We start from the raw sequence: 21,805 nt of genomic DNA, 5'->3' as shown, positions 1-21,805 counted from the left end.
TGCTTTGTTCCAGAAGAGACCCACTCTGTCACAGATTTGAAGGGTTACTGCAGCTCTGTCATATTGTAAAACATGTAACACTTTAAAAAGTTTAGATTAACTATATATAGTGTGGACCAATAGGCAAAGTCTCAAACTCAAATCTACATAGGTTTTATTAATACCGTCAATTTTTACTACGTATTTAACTTTCTTATAGAGGTGTGACTTTACCTGTACAACCTGGTTGGAGATCTATTCTCTTGTTGTTCTTGCCATTAAGGACAGATCATATTTTACTGTACAAACCCTCATACTCATTCTTACCAAAGTAAACTTTAAATTGGATACTTTTACTGGCTACTTAAACTTGAAAACAACAGTGAACTTTCTACGCCTTTATCGAAACGACCACGTTTAAAATGTATCCAGTGGCCACCAGATGGCGCCGCTTAGCTATTGTCTAGCCGGATTCGGCATTGGTTGTGAAAGTGGGGAGGGTCTCACGCACGGAGCACACACGACACACCTGCTGTAACTGGTGGGGGCTGCACGCGCGTCTCTCCTCTCTGCCTCTACAGGTTGGTAGCTGAGTGGCGATGAGTCAATGAGTAAGAGGAGCAAACCGGCGACGCAGGACCCTCCCCTGTAGTTCTCCTCGCTGTTTCCACAGACACTGCAGCGTGAAGCGTGGGGAGACGAGGAGCTGAAGAGAGGAGCAGCTGCCGCACCGATGGAGGGGAAGCAAGGATCTCCTCATCAGTACGGATCCCTGGAGCGCACTGAATGGAGCAAGGACGACCACAAACCAGGTGAACAAACAGACACAATAATTTGATGACCTTTTTTTAAGAGTTTAAATTAAGCATTTCCTCTTATCTAGTTTGCATCTCCGAATCACTCTCAGTTTTTCAGTTTTTTTTTTTTTTTTTTTTGGCTGTACCTTTTCTTTTTTTATCAACACATGTTGTACTAGGAGATTAAAAAAAATGTGATTTGATCTATAGTATTGCCTCATTATCTCAGACAGTCTTAATAGCCTTGTGCTGCACTAAACTGTGTTAGCAGATCGTTGCTGTTCATAATAGCCTATTCATAATACTGTAGTTTCACAACTGGGGCAATTTTTATAATTGATGTAACAAATCAATGTGTTTTTCTAGCTGTGGCACAGGCAACAGCCTTGAAAATGTCAAGAATCCACAGGTGTCTGATCTGCTGAGAGAAAAGGAGTGAGTGTGGCTAACACAGTTGAGACTTCACACCAGTTAATTAGGAGGTGCTGCCGATGAGAGCCAAACTCTGTTTCACAAATTGGAAAGTGCCTGAAAACACTTCTGCTGTGTGCCTGTGTAAGGCCAAAATGTAAGGCCTTGTTACCTGAGCCCTGCCTACTCTTGCACAAAACTCCTGAAAATCCTTCATTCATTCATGATTTAACAAGGGCCAGGTAGGTTAGGAGGGCTATTTTTTGATAAATGAAAACATCTCTTGAAAACCTTTTTTTATTAATTTTTTTTTTATTAAAATTGTTTTATGCTCTAAAACATTTAAGTGTGACAAATAAGCAAAGAAAAAAGAAATCAGTAAGGGACAAATACTTTTTATGGCACTATATCTGTTGAAACTCCCCTCAGTGTTTACTCCACACCTGAAGATTTATATCCCTTGTTCCATCTCCCCCCTTCTCACCTCTTTTTACACCTCCTTCTCTCTCCTCTCCCCTCTCCACCCTTTTCCTCCATCTCTGCCTCTCTCTCTCTCTCTCGCTCTCTCTGTAATCAGGCTGATCTGTCTGCCAGTGTGCTGTTCCACCTCATCACAGCACATTGTGGCAGTGAGGAAGAGATAAGTCTGTAAACAGCGCTCATGGTGTAATTTACAACTCTAGGGGTTTTGGATAAAGACAAGGGTCATGTTAGGGAGGCATGGAGGGAAATAAAGGAAGGAAATTGTGATGGGGGGGAAAAGAGGAGAGAAAGTGTAAAAATGGCAGCACTTCAGAGGTCTGGTGATGAGTCATAACTGGCCAGTGCCACATCAACCTGTCCTCTGCAGCACTTCCGAGTGTCTCTAACAATGAGGGAATAATTCACACAACACAATATGTTGTATGCATTTACCTGAGCCTATGTTAAAGTCCTCAGTGTGTCAGCTACGTGGGAATCCCCAGCATGTCTTATTTATTGGCATAAACACAAGTGGTGAATGAACAATAAGGAAGACCTGCAGTATAAATCCTTGCTACTGCGGATTGAAATTAATTCAAAAGTGTTTCATTTATGATTTAATTAGCATGTGGTGTGAGTACAGTATGTAATTAAACATCAGCGTGCACAGACCGAGCCAGTGGCTCTATGGATCACTTAAAAAAAGTCATGTTGTTGAACATTTAGTGCATGTATGAGAAGGTTTTGTAGATTCAAAACTATTCTGAGCATGTGTGAAAAATAATATATAGCACCCCTGGAATTTTTCCAGAAAATACACCATTTCTCACAGAAATTGTTGCAATTGCAAATATTTTTTGTATACACACGTTTATTTCATTTATGTGCATTGGAACAAAATTGTTGGCACCCTCAACTTAATAATATTAATTTGGTTGCACAACCTTTGGAAAAAATAACTGAAACCAGTAGCTTCCTATAACCATCAGCAAGCTTCTTGCACCTCTCAGCTGGAATTTTGGACCACTCTTCTTTTGCAAACTGCTCCAGGTCTCTCAGATTTGAAGGGTGCCTTCTTGTAACAGCAATTTTGAGATCTCTCCATAGGTGATCAATGGGATTTAGATCCAGACTCATTGATGGCCACTTCAGAACTCTTCAGTGCTTTGTCTCCAACCATTTCTTGGTGTTTTTTGAGGTATGTTTCAGGTCATTGTCCTGCTGGAACACCCATGACCTCTGATGCAGACCCAGCTTTCTGACACTAGGCCCTACATTGTGGCTGAAAATCTTTCGATATCTCCAGATTTCACGATTCCTTGCACACAGCCTGAATTTGTGTGGAAATTGACTGAGGATGTTTATCCATCATTCCAACTATCCTGCGTTCTTTTGTCAATTTTTCTCTTCTGTCTGCATCCACGGAGATTAACCAGTGTTCCATGGGTTTGAAACTTCTTCATTATATTACGCACAGTGGACAAAGGAATTTCAGTATTTCTGGAGATGGTCTTGTAATCTTGAGATTGTTCATATTTTTCCACAATTTTGCTTCTTAATTCCTTAAGTCAGACAATTCTGGGCTCTTCTTTCTCTTTTCCATGCTTGGTGTGACACACACAGGCACACAACCCAAAGGTTGAGTCAACTTTTATACATTCTAACTGGCTTCAGGTGTGATTTCTAGACTGCCAGCAGCTGTAACTGCTACAGGTGAGTTTATAATAAAATGATTTACCCACAGTTTTAAAAGGGTGCCAATAATTTTTTCTGGTCCATTTTTTGAGTTTTGTGTAAAATTATGTCAGTTTTGTCTTTCTTCTGCTTTTTTGTGTTGCTCCAATGCACATAAATGAAATAAACATGTCTATACCAAAACTATTTGTAATTGCAACAATTTCTGAGAGAAATGGTGTATTTTCTGGAAAAATTCCAGGGGTGCCAATACTTTCGTCCATGACTGTAGTTTAGATTTGCATGTGTGGAAAAACATAGCTCTGCATGAATTGTAATCGCGCTCACATCTTTACCTCCCTCCCTGGTATAAGTGTAATACAAATGCTACTTTTTTAGAATAGGTTCTTACCAATATATACCAATGTACTTTTTTTTGCTCTTACAGTGATCCAAAAGATCAATATTCAGTGTGGTAGCTTTTTGCTTAAATCGGTATTTTTAATGAAGAGAGGTAGATGTTTTGGTTGTTAGGTTACCTCAGAGGGTCCCAAACTTTGCAATGCCAACATCAGCACTTTCCTTATTTTTGTCAGCAATCAAATACCTCCTTGATTTAATGTCTTTCTCTGTAATCTGTCATTGATCATTTCTGCAATAGTAGAAACTGACTAATTTTATTGATTCTTCTCTCTTTTTATTCATTCATTTGGTAATTCTCAACAATATTTTAGTAATTAAAAAATGATTTTGTCCCCTCTTTTATTCTACTCCACTTTGACTGAGGTATCACCTATTAGTATTTTTTCATCCTGCGAGGGGGATGACCCACCCTTCCCCCGAGCTAATCTGTGTACCTCACTATAGGCGTGCAAGCCACTGCTGGCGATGACCCAGATAAAGACTTGTTTCAATACACTGGCCCTATAAAACCATCCCTGCAAAGCCAATAAATTTTCCAGATTCTGTGTCCGTCATCAGGTGGATACATCTGGCAAAGCTTCAAGCTGAAACATTTGTTAATGAAGGCTGGTTGCACTACAAGCTGGTAAACAACGATAGCCAGTGGAACAATTAGTTTGGATGTAGCCATAGTGACAGTTTTATCAGAACTGGACAATATATATTTCTCTATTAAAAGGAAAGAACCACACTGAAAGTTTTTCTTTTGACTTTTAGTAACCAACTGGCTCAACTGTTAGTAAACAGTGATAACAGCTGCCTGATGAGCTCACATTATGTGGTTCATGCCCACTGTGTCATATGTTACATTGTTCTAATTGGCTTGTAATGAATGTGATAGACAGGACGTTTGGCCAGTCACCTGTGGAGATTTTTATTCCTAAGGTTCTGCTCTTCCCTAGCACAGACTATGTGGGTTTGCCCATAGATAGGAGACATATTGATACCAGTGCAATGCCACTTCCTGATCTCCAGAGCTACCGCACCTCCTATTGGGTGAAAACAAGCTCCATGTTTGAATGGCAGTAGATTGGGATACAGCAGTAGCAACACTATTTTGTTGCATTTTGAGCATCATATAATCAATAAGCCATAATTTGCCACATGGTTTTTTTTATTCTTAATCGATGAGGGACGGTAAAATAAGAGCTCTTTATCTTTGGGCACAAACTAGAGAGGACAATAGCCGTCAAATGCCGGACTGTAATGTTTTTCTACTGACTTTAAGTCAGCCATTGCTCTGTAACAACAGATGCTGAAGTCTGCTTGCTTATAAACAGATTTTTTCCACATTTACCAGCGTTTGAGTGGCGCTTTAGAAATTGAGAATCGACATCGTGTAACAAGATACAAATACATGCATAAGGTCATATGATGGGGCTGTTTATCCAGTTTGACTGAAAGACTCTCAGCAGACACTCATACCTAAAACTTCATTTGTATTATAATTTCAAGATGCCAATAATTAGTCTGAAATGTCATATTTTTTATGCATAACGCACTAACTATTGGATTTGGACACTCAATTACCATAAATGTTTACAGTTTTCATATTCTAAACTTTTAAATCGAGAATGACCCAAACTTTCCCATTTAACTCTATTCAATTTGATGGTACATTTTCACCCAGAAAAGGGCAGGACCGGTATCATTTGGGCAAAAGAGCAGGATGTGTTGAACCTATCAATCCTGTGCAATTAATATGTAAAACAGTAAATCTGGCATGTCAGGAGAATAAAGACATTTAAGTTACACAGATCCTAAAATACCCTCCTGATTGTTTTTGAAGGACAGTTAGATATTTTATGTATTCATTTTCTACCAATGCAACTGCTTCACAAGATGACTCAAGCACAACAAACCCAAAGTACCCAAAGGACACCTGTGTGTAATTAATAAGACCTTGCAGCACCTCCGCTCCTTTGTCTTCACTTCAAACAATTGAAGTAGTTCAAGTAAACTGGAAAGACTGGCAAAGAAAAAGAGCGCATAGGTTTTTATCATGCAGGGATTAATGACAGAACTTGATTCAAATGTAATTGTCCACCTTAGTGTCCTCTGGTGAGTTAGGAACCCCACTTTGAAAAGCATAAAACTTGCTCTTTCACTTTCTCATGGTAGCGTATGGTATGCTGCATGGCAATGCAGTGCATAGCACCATACAATACTGTACTGTGCTGTAATGCTCTCATACTAAGCAAGAATATTTGATGCTTTTTTCTTGAACATGCACTGAGGTTAGGACAGTTCTAGATAAAGTCAATCTTTTATACTATTCATCTAATTTAATGTTACATGGTAGCTTTGGCAGCCTTTTTTGGTTCCAGATGTTAAAGTTCAGTTGTTCCTACACTGACGTCAATCATATTAGTCATAGAAGCAGAGCATAAAGTGTCTGTCTGTAAGTGAGAATCCCTTTATGCCCGTCACACAGAACAGACTGAAAAGAAGGCTTTGACGCCAGCAGGGATGTCAGCACATGTAAACTCATCACCAGGCACAGTTAATGCTACTTATCGCGCTCTCACTGCTACCCTGCAGGCAAATAACCTCGCTCTGAATTAATCACTTTATCTCCCTTCTGCCTTTTCTTTATGCTATAGGAAACGTATCTTTACAGCACTTTGAACACAGTGAGCTCTTCCCTAAGGCTTGCTTTGACTAGAATACAGATAACATGCATTACAGCATGTCAAAGTAATTGCGTTGTGTATAAAAAAAGGATTTAACGGCCCCAGGTGGAGGCAAAGACCTGATGTCACTGTTGGTGTTTTCCTGTTACTGTCCGTCTCAGCTTCCATGTGGTGCAGCTCTCTGCAGGGAGGTGACAGATATTCAATGGATTCATTGGAGAGCAGGCATTGGTTGTTGTCTTTAGATATTCAGTCCTGACTGTTCTTTAAGGTGTTTAAAGGGTTAACCAAGCTTTGATGCCAGAGTAAATCACATGTAAAGAATGTATTTTGACGTGCTTGGCTACAATTGTGTTTCACGGTGGGGGTTGCAGGTGAATGTTAAACACACTGCATTTGATCCCAGTGCAGTAGCTGCCTCTGCTTGTAGCTCACATTGTGTATAATACTCCAATGTCCTTTTATACTACACTGATGTTCTCTGAGAAATTAGTTGTAAATGGTCCTAAATGTTGTGCGACATATACTTCCATAATGCACATTTATGTGTTTGCTTTATCGTAGATTAGGGGCTGAATTTACCTAAACATAAATGCCTGTTTTAATGGGATAACATTAAAAGAAAAAATATAAGGAGAGGTGTGTGAGTGACATACATAATAAGACAGACCTACAGCATGGTGTTTTATATTCACCAAAGCCTCTTCTGTGCAGATTATCTAAATATTTAAATACAATGGGAGACAATGACGCTACAGAGATGATTATATCTCAATGTTCTGTTGAGCAATTATGATCAACTTGTTTCTAGATGACTATCTGGTATGCTGAACTTACTAGATAGTACTGTTGATTCTTCTTGATGTTTTTGCTTTAGAGAAGTATACATATAAGCTCAATGACTGATATCCTTAGAAGTGAAAAGTATCTCATATTCAAAGAGGCATCAGCTCAGTCAACATGGTAACAATGGTACATCTGTTACAGTAATGATGAGTTAGTTCTGATTGGACAAGAGGCATTCCATGAGTACTGATATACAGTAGTATAATTCAATAAGACTTTTTATAATGCATAACAGTCCACTTTTACCAGGTCTCTGAATGCTGGTCTTTGGAAACCATGAACATAAAAAAGTAGCAAGAGTGTAGGAGAATGTTTAGATTGCTTAGTGACAGCCTGTTTAGTTCAGAGGTGGAAACACTCGAAGTTAACATAATTGGTTGCTTTTTACAGTTTAATTCTTTATGCTGGTCATTAAACTGTTGTATAAAAGCAATATCACACTAAAGGCCAAGACGCTGTTGCTAGTATCAGCTCTTCTAGGATTACTTTAGCACTCAGACTCATTCATGGCAGCATATTTGTGCTGATATTTGAATTTTATATATTTTTGATATTGTTTAATTATGAACTTATGAGCCCTCAGGGCACTGTGTTGAAAATGGACATGATTGTGTACTGGAAATCACAGCAAGAAATCATTGTCTGTCAACACAGCTCACTGTGCCATCCACAAATTTAAGTTAAAGCTGTATCATGCAAAGAAGACGCCCCTATGTGAACACAATCCAGAAATGCAGCTGTCTTCTCTGAGCCAAAGCTCATTAAAAATGGACTGAGGCAAAATAGAAAACTGTTCTGTGGTCAGATTAATTAAAATTTAAAATGTTTTTGAAAACCACTGTCGCTTTGTCATGTGCGCTAAAGAGGAGACGGACTATCCAGCTTGATATCAGTGCACACTTCAAAAGCCTGAATCTCTGATGGTATGGGGTTGCAGTAGTGTCTAAGGTGTGGACAGTTTACACATCTGGACATACACTATCAATGCTGAAAAGTATATAGAGGATTCAGAGCAACATATGCTCCCATCCCATCTCTTTCTTGCATATTGCAGCAAGACAATGCTAAACCACATACTTCATCAATCACAACAGCATGGCTTTGCAGTAGAAGAACTAGCCTGTCCTAGGGCTGTTGAGCAGCTAGAATCCTACATCAGACTAGAATGGGGCAACACTCCTCTCCCAAAAATCCAACAACTGGTCTCCTCGCTTCCCGGACATTTACAGACTGTTGTTTAAGAAGAGGGGGTGCTACACGCGTTTTTGAGTTGTGTTGATGCTATCGAATCAAAATGAGCTAATATTTTTCATGAAATGGTAAAAGGTCTCAGTTTCAACATCTGATATGTTGTTTTTTTAATTTCAGGCTTAGGCTTTCAATATTTTTGGATGACATTCTTTTTAAACTGTGATGACATTTTAGCAAAGAAAAAAAAGATGTTTTGTCAGAATGATTGACGCTGACTGAAATGCTATCTCTCTTCAGCAGAAATATGAAGAGGAGGCAGTGGGTCACAGCCATACTTAGGTACAGGCTTATTTCCTGTGCTGACCCACCAACCAGGGTTTACACAGTTAATCTGTTTGAGAGTGTGTTTGTGCTTTAGTATGTGAGAGAAAGAGAGACAGAGTGCAGAGAACAAACAAGCGAGTCGTGCCAGCCTCCTGACACATGGTAATGTGGCTGTGACGCTCTCCTTCTCAAAGAGCCTTTTCAAAGTAGCATCAGCTGCAGATGTTTATTCACTTTAAATGCAGATTCACGTTCTGCTTTTGTTCAGACTGGCAAGCTGGATCATTTTAAAATAGCTGCTGAATGGAAATCAGCCTGCCTGCCTGCTGAAGAAGTCTAAACGTCCTTTAAATAAACCTCAATGGAGCTCTCTAACCTGTTTATTATCTCTTACAAAATCTACATGACTACAAGCTGTCCGTGTTTTTCTCTCTTTCTCTTCCTCAGAGGACGATGTGGTGTCCATGGCCGACTCCACCATCACTGTGGACGACATCGAGGGAGAGCTTTTTAAGATCGAGAGGATCAGAGATGTGCTAGTCAGGAGGGAGTCAGAGCTCAGATACATGTGAGTGGATTTTGCTTTGATTTGCTGTCATGGTTACCATCTGCTACTCTGTTTCCTACTTTATGTGATCTGATTGATTTGGTCTTCACAATGCACACCTGAATATGAGATTAAAAAGTAGAGCTGTGATGAACAGGATCTTACCTCCTGAAAACACACAACAAGGTGAAGTTGCAGTCCTCCTCTCTCTCTTTTTCTCCCTTAATTTGAAAGCCTTGTTCTTTCACAAAAACTTAATGGGAGAATATCTCCAGTCCTCATTTGTGTAGCAGCAGGCTAATCTCTCTGTTTTCAGGGCTGTCAAATGATAGGCCTTCCTGTTGTCTGGTTGTGCTTAGTTTCTCCTTGGACTTTAGGCAGCAGCATTTCTGTAATATGCATGTTTAATATCACATTAACATCTTTTTTGTTAAAAGCAAGTGGCAGCCTGTGGTTTCGAAGAAGTCAGTGAGGAAGTACAAAAAAACGAATAAGCTTGAAACTTATGGCTGGCTGCAAAAGCCCTGAAAGTCCCTCAACACCAAGAATTAACGGGATTAGTCAGCTAAATAATGTAATACCAGAATTACTAGTTGGTTTACCTAAATGTTAATATTTGAATTAGCCAAGGCCCACAGTTTTAGTTAGATGCTCTGTCTAAACATTTAAGCAACTGTTCACCACTATCAGCCACTGTAGGGCTACTTCCTAGTTCCTACTACCGTCATGTAAACAATGGTGAACTGATAGCACCAATAGCATGTCGCAGGAACAATGTATTTTGGCACTATTTTGATTTAGAAAATGGGGTTAAAGTGATATGAAGGCTGTGTCAGGCTTGAGTGATTCAGCACAGGAATGTGGACGTTACAAGCAAAGAGGACCTAAGTCCAGCGCTGCTGTCTCTGCTAACACTGGCTACATCCTGCAGATCAACTTCTCTTCACTGCTGCTGTGATCATGTCCTGAAAAAAAAGTGCTCAGTTTTCACTGTTCCCTGAGTGTTTTTTTTTTTTTACTTCAGACAAGTGGACTAAACACAGTTATCAATTCTGTTTCACTAGATTCAAAGTTATTGGCTGAGGAATATCACTAATCAACACCTATAATGAAATGTCACTGACTGTGTTAACATGGACTTGAGTATCCGTATTGTAGTTATGATCATATTCAAGATACTGTGTCTAAATGTGCTCAGAAAAACCTGGTTATTGCTATCCCTGTAGTCATGAGAAATACCAGTATCCTGGTTTCTGATCACTGCATCTTATCTGCACAGGAATCTGTGATGATTATTTTTACAACACAACTGAATGGTGTTTTTCTAAATCTGAGAAAAAAAGACCACTGTGAATTATTTTGGGCTTGACACTAATAAATGCCAGCATCATGTTTCAGATATGGCGATCACCTTGTTCCAACAATGTTCTAATTCTTATGAATATGAGGCGATTATAAATATCAATTATCACTGAGAAAGTTTAGCCCAGTCTCTAAGACAGACCTGAGCAATCCAGAAAGTAAATTCATTCTCTAAATAACAGACCTAAACAGCGTCCAAATAAAAGTGTTATATCAAAACACGGGTAGCTCAAGCTTTTATTTTGAAAAGAACACTGAAAAAGCTATCGTACCTACATTTCAGGACTGGGACATCTTGACAGAATAATCAGGACTCTTACCGATTCAGTTTATCCAACTTCAGCTCACAGAGCTGAACTTTCTTGTAAGTTGTAGTGTGAGAGATTGGTCTCTGTCTCCAGAGTAAACTACACTCATGTTTCATTAATGCCTGGAAAAACAAACTGTGCAGTTCACCGTTTATCCAAATATGAGCGTGTTTAGGGGCAAAACTGCCGTCAGCTCAGCCTGCGTGTCACTTACTCTATCTATCAGACCAGCTGGTCCTCCACCACACATCCCCAATATTTCAAAGTAAATTTTACTCCAATGGAGCAAAATTGAACTCTGAACAATACAACATTTGGTTCCAGTCTATTTGGAGTAAAATTCATTCTGCTTGCAGAGTAATATTTTCAGAGTTGTTTTTACTCTAAAAAGTGTTTTTATTTACTCTTAATGATGATTATATCCTCCACAATGAACAAATAAAAACTCTACAGCAATTTTACTCAGTACAGAGTAATTTAGACCATAGTTTATTCATTATAGAGCTGTTTTTTCTCAATACAGTGTTGTATTTAGTCCTTTCAGAACTGTTTTTAATTCCTTATAGAAATGTTTGTACTCATTATGGAACAATTTCTACTCCATATAGAATTGTGTAATTTTTATGTAGACCTGTATCTTACTCTAAATAAACTGATCTTCCTCTTTATATAGAGCTACATTTTCCCCTCAATAGATAATTCTGCCTTTCCACCTATAAATGGCTTAACAACAAAAGAGGTGTTTTTGTCTTTACAAATTAGACATAGTATTTGAATATTACAGAAACAATTGTGATGAACATAACACCTCAGGAGCAGAGCACGAGACAAGGTGGTAGAGTAAAAGAAGTTCATTTGACAACAACAGTGCAAATGATGGTGAGTGTCCTGGCTGGTGGTTAGAAATAGCACTGGCAGAGAGACAGAGACACTGCAAAAAAGTAAGACAAATGGAGTTAGTCAAGGCAAAAAAACACCTCACTGAAAAATCACAAGATTATCAAAGGTTGAAGAGGAGTTACTTTACTAGAAGATGCAGTACAAAGGTGTCTGAAGGTTTATCATCTGGTGAGGAGATCTTGATTGCCAAGGATTATCTGCAGCTGGGACACCTAATGAGCTGCAGCTGTGACCGACCATGAGTGATGCCAGCTGAGTTGAAACTTTAGTGGGTGTGGTTAAAAGTTCTACTCCAGCAGAATTTACTCTCTGTTTTCACTCCAACTCCCGTGGTGGCTTGTAATAAATATACTCAATAAGAAGTAAATTTTACTATTTTTGAGTAAAATACTTTTGACTCTGGAAAAATGACTCCCCAGATTTGTACATGCACAGACAAAAACCATGATACTCAAGTTCATGTAAACATAGTCACTGATAACAGCAGAAAAAAATGTTATCTGCACCTCTGATTTATATATGAGTGCATTTTTAAGCAGTGTGACTGAGCCAACTAACAGTGTGTCACAGCTAGTTTCCTGGAGGCTAAGGCTCATCTCAGTTGCATGTTTTTTGCCTGTATAAAGGTTGGCAGAAGTTGGTTTGAGATGACATCTCAGTTTGGAGACTGCCATCATTCAGCTTCAAAAGTCTGCTTTAGGGAGTGACATCTCTGAAACTATGTCCGTGTTTTTCTGCCAATCATCAAGATACTTAAAAATGTGACTTTGCCTTTACATGGCTGAGATATAGCCTGTAGTGCCTGAACTGTTGTGCTCTATAACTGACTGCAAAGGTGTGCAAGAAGTGAAAAGTGACTCAAAAATGGCATCAACAAGCACTGGAGTAATAAAGTAATTGTGCTCATCCCTAATAATTTGAACAACTTTTTCTACACACTGGTATCAGACACTCATCTCATTGCAGCTTACCCTTTATTCCCTGCATTTCCCTCTTTTCCCATCCCAGTAGTCCCATTAGAATTTCATAGACTTTACCTTTGCGTCCACAAAGCAGGCTACAGCATTTATATTTATTCATCTACTCCTCTGAAAGATAGGTGGCAACACTGATCAGACAGTGGGGAAAGTCCGTGGAGATTGTGGGAAGAAGCAAGCAATCATTAGGTAGATAGTGTGAGGGAATGAGGGAGAGAAAGACAGCAGTAGGAGGAGGGGGAAGGAAAGAGGAAGGAGGCAGAGTCACGATTTCAAGCACCTTTTCCTCCCAGCGGTCCATAGATAAACAACCCTAAAGTGTTGTTTTCTTCCAGTGAGTTAAGTGCATCATTTGTATTCCAGACCGGCCTACGTGTGGTGGATCAGTTGCTGTGATACTGGTTCACATAAGGGGCCTCTCTCTCATTTGGTGATGCAGTCTCAGAGGGTCTTCACCCCTACCTCAGTGTCAGTAATGATCCACTGACTGAGGGGGTCATTGAAAGAGAAACAGTGACACAGACAGAGGCAGAGTGAAGGCTGTCTGACTCTAGAGACCCCTCAGGGGATTCTGCCTAGAAAGATCGTATCATCTCCTGTGTGAAAGATGAGCCTCAAATCAATCTCCCTCTGTTTGAATCTCATTCCCAGAGAGTCAAGATTTCACCCCTCACTACCCTTAAATCAGAAACTGACTGTATCTGTTTGGTTTTTTGCTGTGGTTTTTTTTTTTTTTCTGCGCAGGATGGATGACATTCAGCTGTGCAAGGAGATCACACGTCTGAAAAAGGAGCTGCACAAACTAGTATCCATACCAGGTATATTGCTTTGGGTATGAAGTTCAATCTTGTTTTGGGTTCCTAAAAAACTACATAAAATAACCTTTAAGGTCATAGTTGTAAAAGATTAAACAGATATGATACAGACATATTTTTAATCCAGAGCAGTGGAAAAAGATTAAGCAGAGAAAGAGAGCATTGGTATTTAACAACATATTGTTGGTTCAGAGAAATAAAGCATTATTTTCTGAGTGTTTCAGTGCAGTCACACTCTAAAGAACTAAGAAAAACACTAAGACAAACATTCAGAGGGCTGCAGGATTTTGTTTGATTAGTGCTGAAGTGCTCCCTCCCTGACTACACTCTACTGTATTTGGTAGTGCAGACATGCAGAAAGCAAAGGAGAGAGACAGCGATGTCTCCTGGTCCTTAAAAGTTTCTCCTTATATCCTGACCAAAGGAGGTCTTTAATTTACCTTGGTTAACAAACTTGTGTTACATGGACTCTGGGCAGTATTTACTGTGATCTTAAAGTGTGTTTATCAAAAAGTTTTACTAACCATGGGGGAATTTCACAGTGTATCAAAAGCAACAGTAAATGTTTCACCTCTTCTATATGATTAAAAAAAAAAACAACTTTTTTTTTTGATTAATTTTGAAAGGAAAATCAAAAATTTAAATTTTATCATAAACAATGAATACATTATAACAAAGAAAGAAAAGAAAAGTGAGGAAGGAAGATAGAAAAGGAAAATAAAACGGAGTAAAACCATTACATTATTCATACTCCTGCTGATTTATTTATTTTTACATTTCATACACACATACATAAATATTTGTCCAAATTCATCTAGATCTAAGAAGAAAAAACAAAACAAAAAGAATCAAGTATTATTTTATCATTCATGTGGCCTGGAGTGTAGTTTGTATAACCTTATTTGAACATATCCTTGCTTACACATAGACACACATATTCATACCAGCACATGCTTATATATTCACATGCACATGCCTAAACACAAACAAATATGTATACACAAACATACAAGCATAAAGATACACACACGTATAACTATCTACCTACCTACATACATGCATTGCATTACATGTTAAATTACATCACTAGTTATTATTTTTTCTCTTTATTATTTTTCTCTCTTCTAAATGATTAATGATTAATAAAAACAAGAACTCAAGAACTGAGTTTTCACATATTTAACTGTACGTATAAATGTAGGACTTCTGCATCATTTAATTCTTTATGGGTAATTAAGATGCTGGATAATGTTTGTTGTACAGTCATTAAGGAAACGCAGAGCTAACTCTGATGTGTTTTGCTGCAGATAAGGACAAGTCAAATGAGGACCGGCAGAAGGAAGAAGAGCTGCTGCAGCAGATCCACAAGCTGGTGGAAACCAGAGATTTCCTAGTGGACGATGTGGAGTTTGAACGGCTCAGGTGTGTTTTTCTTTCTCAGTGGTTTCATGGGAGTCAGGAGTGATAATTAAAATGAATAGAGACCGGATACATTTACAGAATCCCTGCAGTCTCACTTTAGAAACTGCAGAAAAATCTTAATGAGTCAGATTTTTCATACACGTATCTTTGATAACTAATATAATTTTTTAAATTTTTATCTATTTATCTGTACTCTTTGTCCTTCTTTTTTTTATCTATGTTTTTATAATCTATTTATTACCTTGTTTTTATCCTAGTCAGCTGCCAGTTTGCTGCGTGTTGGCTCTTTCTTCCAAAGTTTTACCTCAATAAATCTCCCTACAATGATTTGATTCAGTGTATAGTGGAACTTTTCTGGGAGCATTTTAAAATTAAAGCACTATGTGCAAATGAATGGAGTTTCTCCAAAGAAATGATAAAATGGGCTTTTACTTTGAAATGCACAAGCAGAAAGTATTTTCATTCTGCATTTTTCTTTACCTGCAACATTTGGTACTGTGTGAAAACTGAAAGCTTCACAAATGGTAGAGGTTTGGGGAACCACTAAGCTAAACAGATGCGTTTAACTTGTGGCTTTGATCGGGGTCATCAAGAAATAGATTTCAAATGTATTCTACCAATGTGGATATCAATATTTGCTACAGCAAGGTAAGTGTGGCTCTGTATTATTTGTTTTCCTGACTGCTCGTGGTGCTAAGAAAAAAATAGCTGAGACCTCAGACCTAAAAATTCTCTGTGCGTGAGATGTGTGTATCAATGTGTGGCCTCACGAAGGCTGCCAGTCTAAAAGGCTGGTTAAGGCATAGGAACAGGAGCGCTCTGGCCAAGTAACATCACACTACCAGTGCAGACCAAAACACTGCGGCTTCCTGTGAGTTAATAAGCTCAAATTTACTCAAAATGTGAATATACTTAGTTTTTTAGTTCAATATAAATATGAGAGATACAACTTGTATCCTGTAGTGCACTGTGGTGATGCCAAAGCTCCTGTCATCTGTGCTGAAGCTCAATGATTTTATGCCCATAAACTGTAATTATAGGCTAAATGTTCTCAGACTTTCATGTAGTGATCATGCAGAGCACCAGTTGAAATTTTTTCAGTGCTGACAAACTGTACCATAGTTACGAGTGTCGTGTCACTTTCAAACCACCACTGTTGTGGCAGTGACTCAGCTTACTGCTTTGTTTAATTTGTCTGCCTTATTTGTTTATTTAAATTTGTGGTTAAACTAAAATACCTTGAAACATAAGTTGCAGATACTGCTTTTAGATATGGAAATTGCTGGCATAGTAGTTTCCTCTTTACTATGTCAGCAAAATGTACCGGCCTCCAAGAGAACTGAGAACAGTGATGTAAACACAGGATACAGAAGAATAGAGCTACACAGAGCAACCTCATCAATCGACCTGATGGAGCAGCCCATCGTCACAATCGTTGATCTGGCTATAAGTCAGACTCATAGAAAAGTATTTCAGGGCATCCCTGGGATGTTATAGGGTTAATATTCTGCAGTCTTCAGACAGTAGCAGGTGTTGTTATTTTATATGATTTACACCTTGTGTTGACAGCTGACAGCCCGCCGTGAAAACGCTGAAGGGCTGATGGGAAGGTGAGAAACAGGAAGCAGGAGAACAACAAAGCAGTAATGGATCAAGGGGAGGAGAAGCTATGACGGCGCTCAAGGCCGTGCTGTTCTCACTGATAAATATGAAGATATTTTATCCTGGTTGTCCTTCACAACAAAGTTTTGTATGTTTGGGTTTTATTTTAAAGGAAGGCCAGATAGACCTACTAAGTCTAGATGCATTTAGTATTTGCAGTCATCCAAATACCTACTGTATGTGTCCTACTAGAAATATCCCCCTGGACAAAGAGTGGCTGTTGCATATAAATTGAATTTGTCAAAGAACCTCTCAAAGTAAATCTAATCTTTAACAGCAGAGAACTGCATTAAGGTTTTAATTCCTGGGTATAGTAGGAATGCAAAGGTAGAGACTTCTTTTCACTGTTATAAAATTTAACCACTGTTAAACACTCAAACAGTGTGGGATTTGCAGCAAATATAACAAAAGTACAGTAGACACCAGAAAGACACTTTGATCTGAATGAGAAAATAATCTATCAGGCTTTATTACAGGAACTTTTGTAAGACTCTATCCTTTGTAATTCAAGTTTTTTTTCTTTTTATTAAAGGTCCTGTAAACAAAATTTAAGAAAAGATAAATAGGTGATGCCTTGTGAGGCTGGTGATGTTGTCTAAGGATGATGAAGTGAAAGTTTATCAAAATGTGAAGACTGGGTTTGACCAGCTGATGTTGGAAGATGTCACCTGATGTTGGTGGGCTGGCTACATTGCAAAGGCTGGGGTTAATGGCTGAAAATGACATCTTGTAAACTTACTGGAGATGGAGGGTTGCATGCAACAATGCCATGAATGGGCTGGTGGGGAGAAAGCCATATTTAAAAATACATCAGCAATATGGGCTAACAGTGAGAGGTTAAAGCAGAGCTATTGGATAAATAAGGCAGGATAATAACATGACAGTAAGAGAGCATGCGTGTGAGAATGAACTATTAAACTAGCATACAGAATTATTCCTGACTTCCTGACATAAAGATTAGTTAGTAATGCTTTAAGGATGATGAGTTCAGCTTATACTAGCTCTACCTGCTGTGGATCAGTAAGTAGAGTCGGCTAACGCTCAGTCAGAAGGTCAAGGTTTTGTTTAATCTTGTGACCTGCCTAGGGACAACAGATGCAAATTAGCATTTTTGCAAACTCCGGCATATTTACAATATGTATTCCTTAGGTTTGTACATTAATGTGCACTGTCCCTTTTAAATAAATAAATAGAAAAAAAAATGTAAAAAGGGTTCGATCCCCAGCTCCTAAAGTCAAATGTCGATGCATCTTGGGGCACTAAACACCAAATTCCTCCCAGGGCTTTGTCAGTGGGGTATGAAAAGGTTTGAAAGCGTATGAATGGGATTAGTACTGATGCTCATAGCTGCCTGTGTGAATGTAAATGTGATCTGGGGTGTAAAACCACTTTGATTAGTCAGATGATTAGAAAGCAGTTTACCAGATTTACTAATGCATCAATACAGCCTTCATAATTTTGTCAATAATATATAAAAAAGTTAATCATGATCTATAAAGGATGAGTTTAGTATTAAATAATGCTTTGCTAATAATCTATTCATGCTTAATAGTGTGTCATTATGATAAAGTGTTTCCAAAGTGCCTTATGAATACATATTTCAAGTGTTTTACATTAGTCTCTCTTCTTTTCTGCAGGGAGAAGGAAGAAGACAAAGAAATGGCAGATTTTCTGAAGTCCAAATTCCCAAAGCATATGAAGAGGAAAGGTATTTAAGTATAAAAAGAACAGCTATTTTGTGTTTCATCAACGTTTTTATTATCTGTGAGAAGAAATAAGCAGTGGCAAGAACTTTCTTTATTCTTAATCATTTTCTTCTTCAAGGTGCTTTTCTCCTGAGTGCTTTGAATGATGGAGTTTCACACATCCACTGACTTATACTGCATAAAATAGATACAGGAATCTGTGGTTGTGCGTCATATCTCTATGAAAAAAAGACATCTTTTTGGAAAGCCATTACCCATCTCCATGTCTCTTTGTACGTTGATGGGTGTTGGTGAACACCTGAATGTAAATTATGTGTATTAAGAAATCTAAGAGGGCTTCTTAATCCAAGTCATCAGTTTTCTCTTGTTTCACACAGTGCATCACAGAGGTTTAGTTCACAAATTCCACACGGTCTGATTTTTCTGTGCTTCAAGGTTTACCGACGAGACGGGTGCCACCCAGGGCTCAGCAGACATCCTCCCCCTTCACCAAGACAGGCCTCACCCTGCTGAAAGAGTGCTGCGGATTCACCTGCTCCATCATGTAGACTGAGGTCAAAATAGAGGGCCACACTGCAACACAAAAACAGCCATCCCACAGGAGTCCATATTTCCAGTTACAGCTTTTCAGCCGGACAAAGACAAAGTGTAGATGGAGCAGAAGAGAGGCTGAAGTCAAGATTTTCAGGAGGGTGGCAAAGGATTTCGCAAAGACCCAAGTCTGTCTTGTGTTGGATCTGTTTGTATCTTTCATAAGATTTATTTTTTAGTTACCCTGTGTATCTCTTATAACACTGATTATCACTGCTCAGCCACCTTCTCTGAGTCTTAAAGGAAATAACCAATCATAATGTATATATTTCTCCCTTTCAGGCAGACAGGATGGGCTGTGAAGCACATGTCAGGCATGGACAGTGCACACATTAATTAGATTCTCTTACCACAGCTGGCCTGCAAGTTTTTTATATTTAAAGATCTAACTGAGCTAAACTGTCACCTCCTCATTAAAAAGTAGCTTTGTGCAGGCGTCAGCAGGTCAGTTGAGACTAACAGCTGAAACTTTACAACATTTAGGGGACAACACTAATGAAAGTGACATTAATAAGGATGAGTTAGGATGACAATGTGTGTGGTTTTATTCTAATAAGTATGACTTTTAAAGGTTGTCGCTTAAAAGGAAACAACTCTCTTCACAGTCTAATTTCCTTTAACAACAGTTCACCAGCTTCTAATCATGTTTCCTTTTAAATGTTGTACACAAGCACTGACTACATCTTGATGTAGAAACTAGAAAAGTGGGCCCAGACTTATTTGTTGAAAAGGACTGTGTTTGTGACCTACCAAATGAATCACTCGTGCTGTGTTTTTCATCGTTTTCTGCTAGGAGATCTGAAAGAGGCTTCGTAAAGTGTGTAAATTTCTCTAAAAAATTTGACTGCAAATGTAAGCAGTGACAACTCGACCCAGACTCAACCTGGAGCGACTTGGACTTGTACCCTGAGGACACAAGACTCGACTCAGACTCAAGGTTTGCTGACTCCACTTCAACGCTGGTGTTGGGTATGGACAAACATTCAGGAGTTTTGATTTCTCAGATGAAAAGGGTTTATTCAGGGCAGCCGCAAAAGAAAAGCACAGAAAATCATTCACAAAGGTCATGGTGGAAAAAAAAATGGAAAATTGACCGTAACATTGAAAAGAAAATGACTCTCCTTACAGCCTTCTACTCAGGAGTGACAAATACAGACAAAACAGAAATTATTCCCCTTTACATGTCATCTTGCTCCATTCAGAGAGGAGATCTGTGACTTGTTGACTTCTCTCTTGGAGTAAAACGAGAGATAATAATTCATAGTAACAAGAATTATTTCGAAAGTGTACCTTTTTTTACAAGTTGTCATCAAAACATACATAAAATAAGTCAAAAGTAAGCATTCCTTTTTCTTTTAATTTGACAAAAGTATAGCTCCTTTAACATAATGGCAACTTTCCCTTTCAACCTAATATGGCATTTATTCAAGATGGATTATAATTTAGGAAAAAAGTTTCTTTACTTTGCAAATCAATTAGATATGGCAGATACAGTATTAAGATAAGCATACACTTTTTATGTAGCTGATAACATGAACAATCTGAGACAAGAGCCTGTATAATCGTTTACTTTAAAGCTCCCGTGAGGAGGTTCTAGCTGTTAATTCTGATATCTGCAAATGATCTATGTAGTCAAAATAATCCATCAGCAACAAGATTAGAAATTTAATGCCTGCAAATGCACCTGCAGGGTGATGAGTATAAGATGACAGGAAAAGATTGATTTAGATTTTTCAAGGCTAGGATTCATGGTGAGTGATATGTTCACTCAATGATATGTTGATATGAAGCATGTCCTACACCTGTTAGGCAATGTGAAGTTCCTCTTTTTTCCCTTCTTTTCTGTTTTGTACATTTTGGAATTGTTTTCATGTGGGAACTGCAAACATTATTAAACCTTTTAAAAAAATCATGAAACTAAAGCGATCAAATTATTCAAAGATATTTTTACTTTTAAAATAGTAATGGTGCTGAACCTCCTAAGAACAGTGTCCTTCCACTTCCACTGTGTACATTTGTGGGTCTTTATAATATGAACTGAACCACCTATGGATTTTTGTTGTGGAGCAGTGCACATGTCTGGTTTCCAAAGATATGCTTCTCAGAGTGGAGAGGGAATTTTCACACGTTATAGTTAAGGCTCCAAATGTCAGGGCATGTTTGAGAGCAGTAAGTACACTGGGCAGTGCCGTCAGATGTGTGTGGCACTTTGACAAAATGTGCAGTATTGTCCAGTCTCCTACACTTTGTTGTAATTTTTTTCTGTGTGCTCTAAAACTCTTTGGCAACATCATACTCTGTCTCAGTTTGAGGTGATCCTGTAAGGCTTTTAATGTGCTTCATAATCTTTACATGAAGAAAAGTGGCACTTTTGGGATTAAGTGCGAAAAACAATGCTGGTCAGCTATGAGTTGCGCTCGTTTAATCTAAAATCCATCTCTCCCACACCTCAATAGTGCTGAAATACAGCCTCCGAAGTTCTGCAGTGTGGGTCATTGGGTCAATGGGGGGCATGGCCTGCAATGATGCCAACACCACCATAGGCCTAGCTGATCAGTGTGCAGATGCGCTTGTATCTCCTGTCACAAAAACCAGTCCTTTCTGTCCACTGACTGTCTCCTTTCTTTAGTACACTTAATGTTAGGACTTGTCTTTGTTTATACAGGATAAATCAGGAGACAAGACTTTCTACTTTGTCCACAGGAGGTACCAAAATCTTCAAAAACTTTGTCCCTC

At 38.5% G+C, this 21,805-nt stretch overlaps 1 protein-coding gene across 1 annotated transcript; it reads left to right on the top strand.

The window, feature by feature from the left end:
* The first annotated feature begins 632 nt into the window (after positions 1–632).
* Positions 633–20,815, top strand: LOC121508777 (bMERB domain-containing protein 1-like). The gene is made up of 6 exons (XM_041785856.1): positions 633–791; positions 9,227–9,347; positions 13,618–13,691; positions 14,996–15,110; positions 18,410–18,480; positions 18,914–20,815. The coding sequence occupies exons 1-6, from the start codon at positions 713–715 to the stop codon at positions 19,024–19,026; spliced, it is 573 nt and encodes a 190-aa protein (XP_041641790.1). The 5' UTR covers positions 633–712; the 3' UTR covers positions 19,027–20,815.
* The last annotated feature ends 990 nt before the right edge of the window (positions 20,816–21,805 follow it).

This window comes from Cheilinus undulatus, linkage group 4, assembly GCF_018320785.1.
Source record: "Cheilinus undulatus linkage group 4, ASM1832078v1, whole genome shotgun sequence".
Taxonomy (NCBI): Eukaryota; Metazoa; Chordata; class Actinopteri; order Labriformes; family Labridae; genus Cheilinus; species Cheilinus undulatus.
The sequence above is the reverse complement of the archived record's forward strand: the minus strand, read 5'-3'. Positions and strand labels throughout refer to the sequence as shown.

What these genes read in the sequence shown, in the direction of transcription:
- LOC121508777 (XM_041785856.1), top strand. Translation starts at nt 713, where the DNA reads ATGGAGGGGAAGCAAGGATCTCCTCATCAGTACGGATCCCTGGAGCGC. An exon ending in CAAGGACGACCACAAACCAG is followed by an intron (nt 792 to 9,226) that starts GTGAACAAACAG and finishes TCTCTTCCTCAG; the next exon opens with AGGACGATGTGGTGTCCATG. An exon ending in GAGTCAGAGCTCAGATACAT is followed by an intron (nt 9,348 to 13,617) that starts GTGAGTGGATTT and finishes TTTTCTGCGCAG; the next exon opens with GATGGATGACATTCAGCTGT.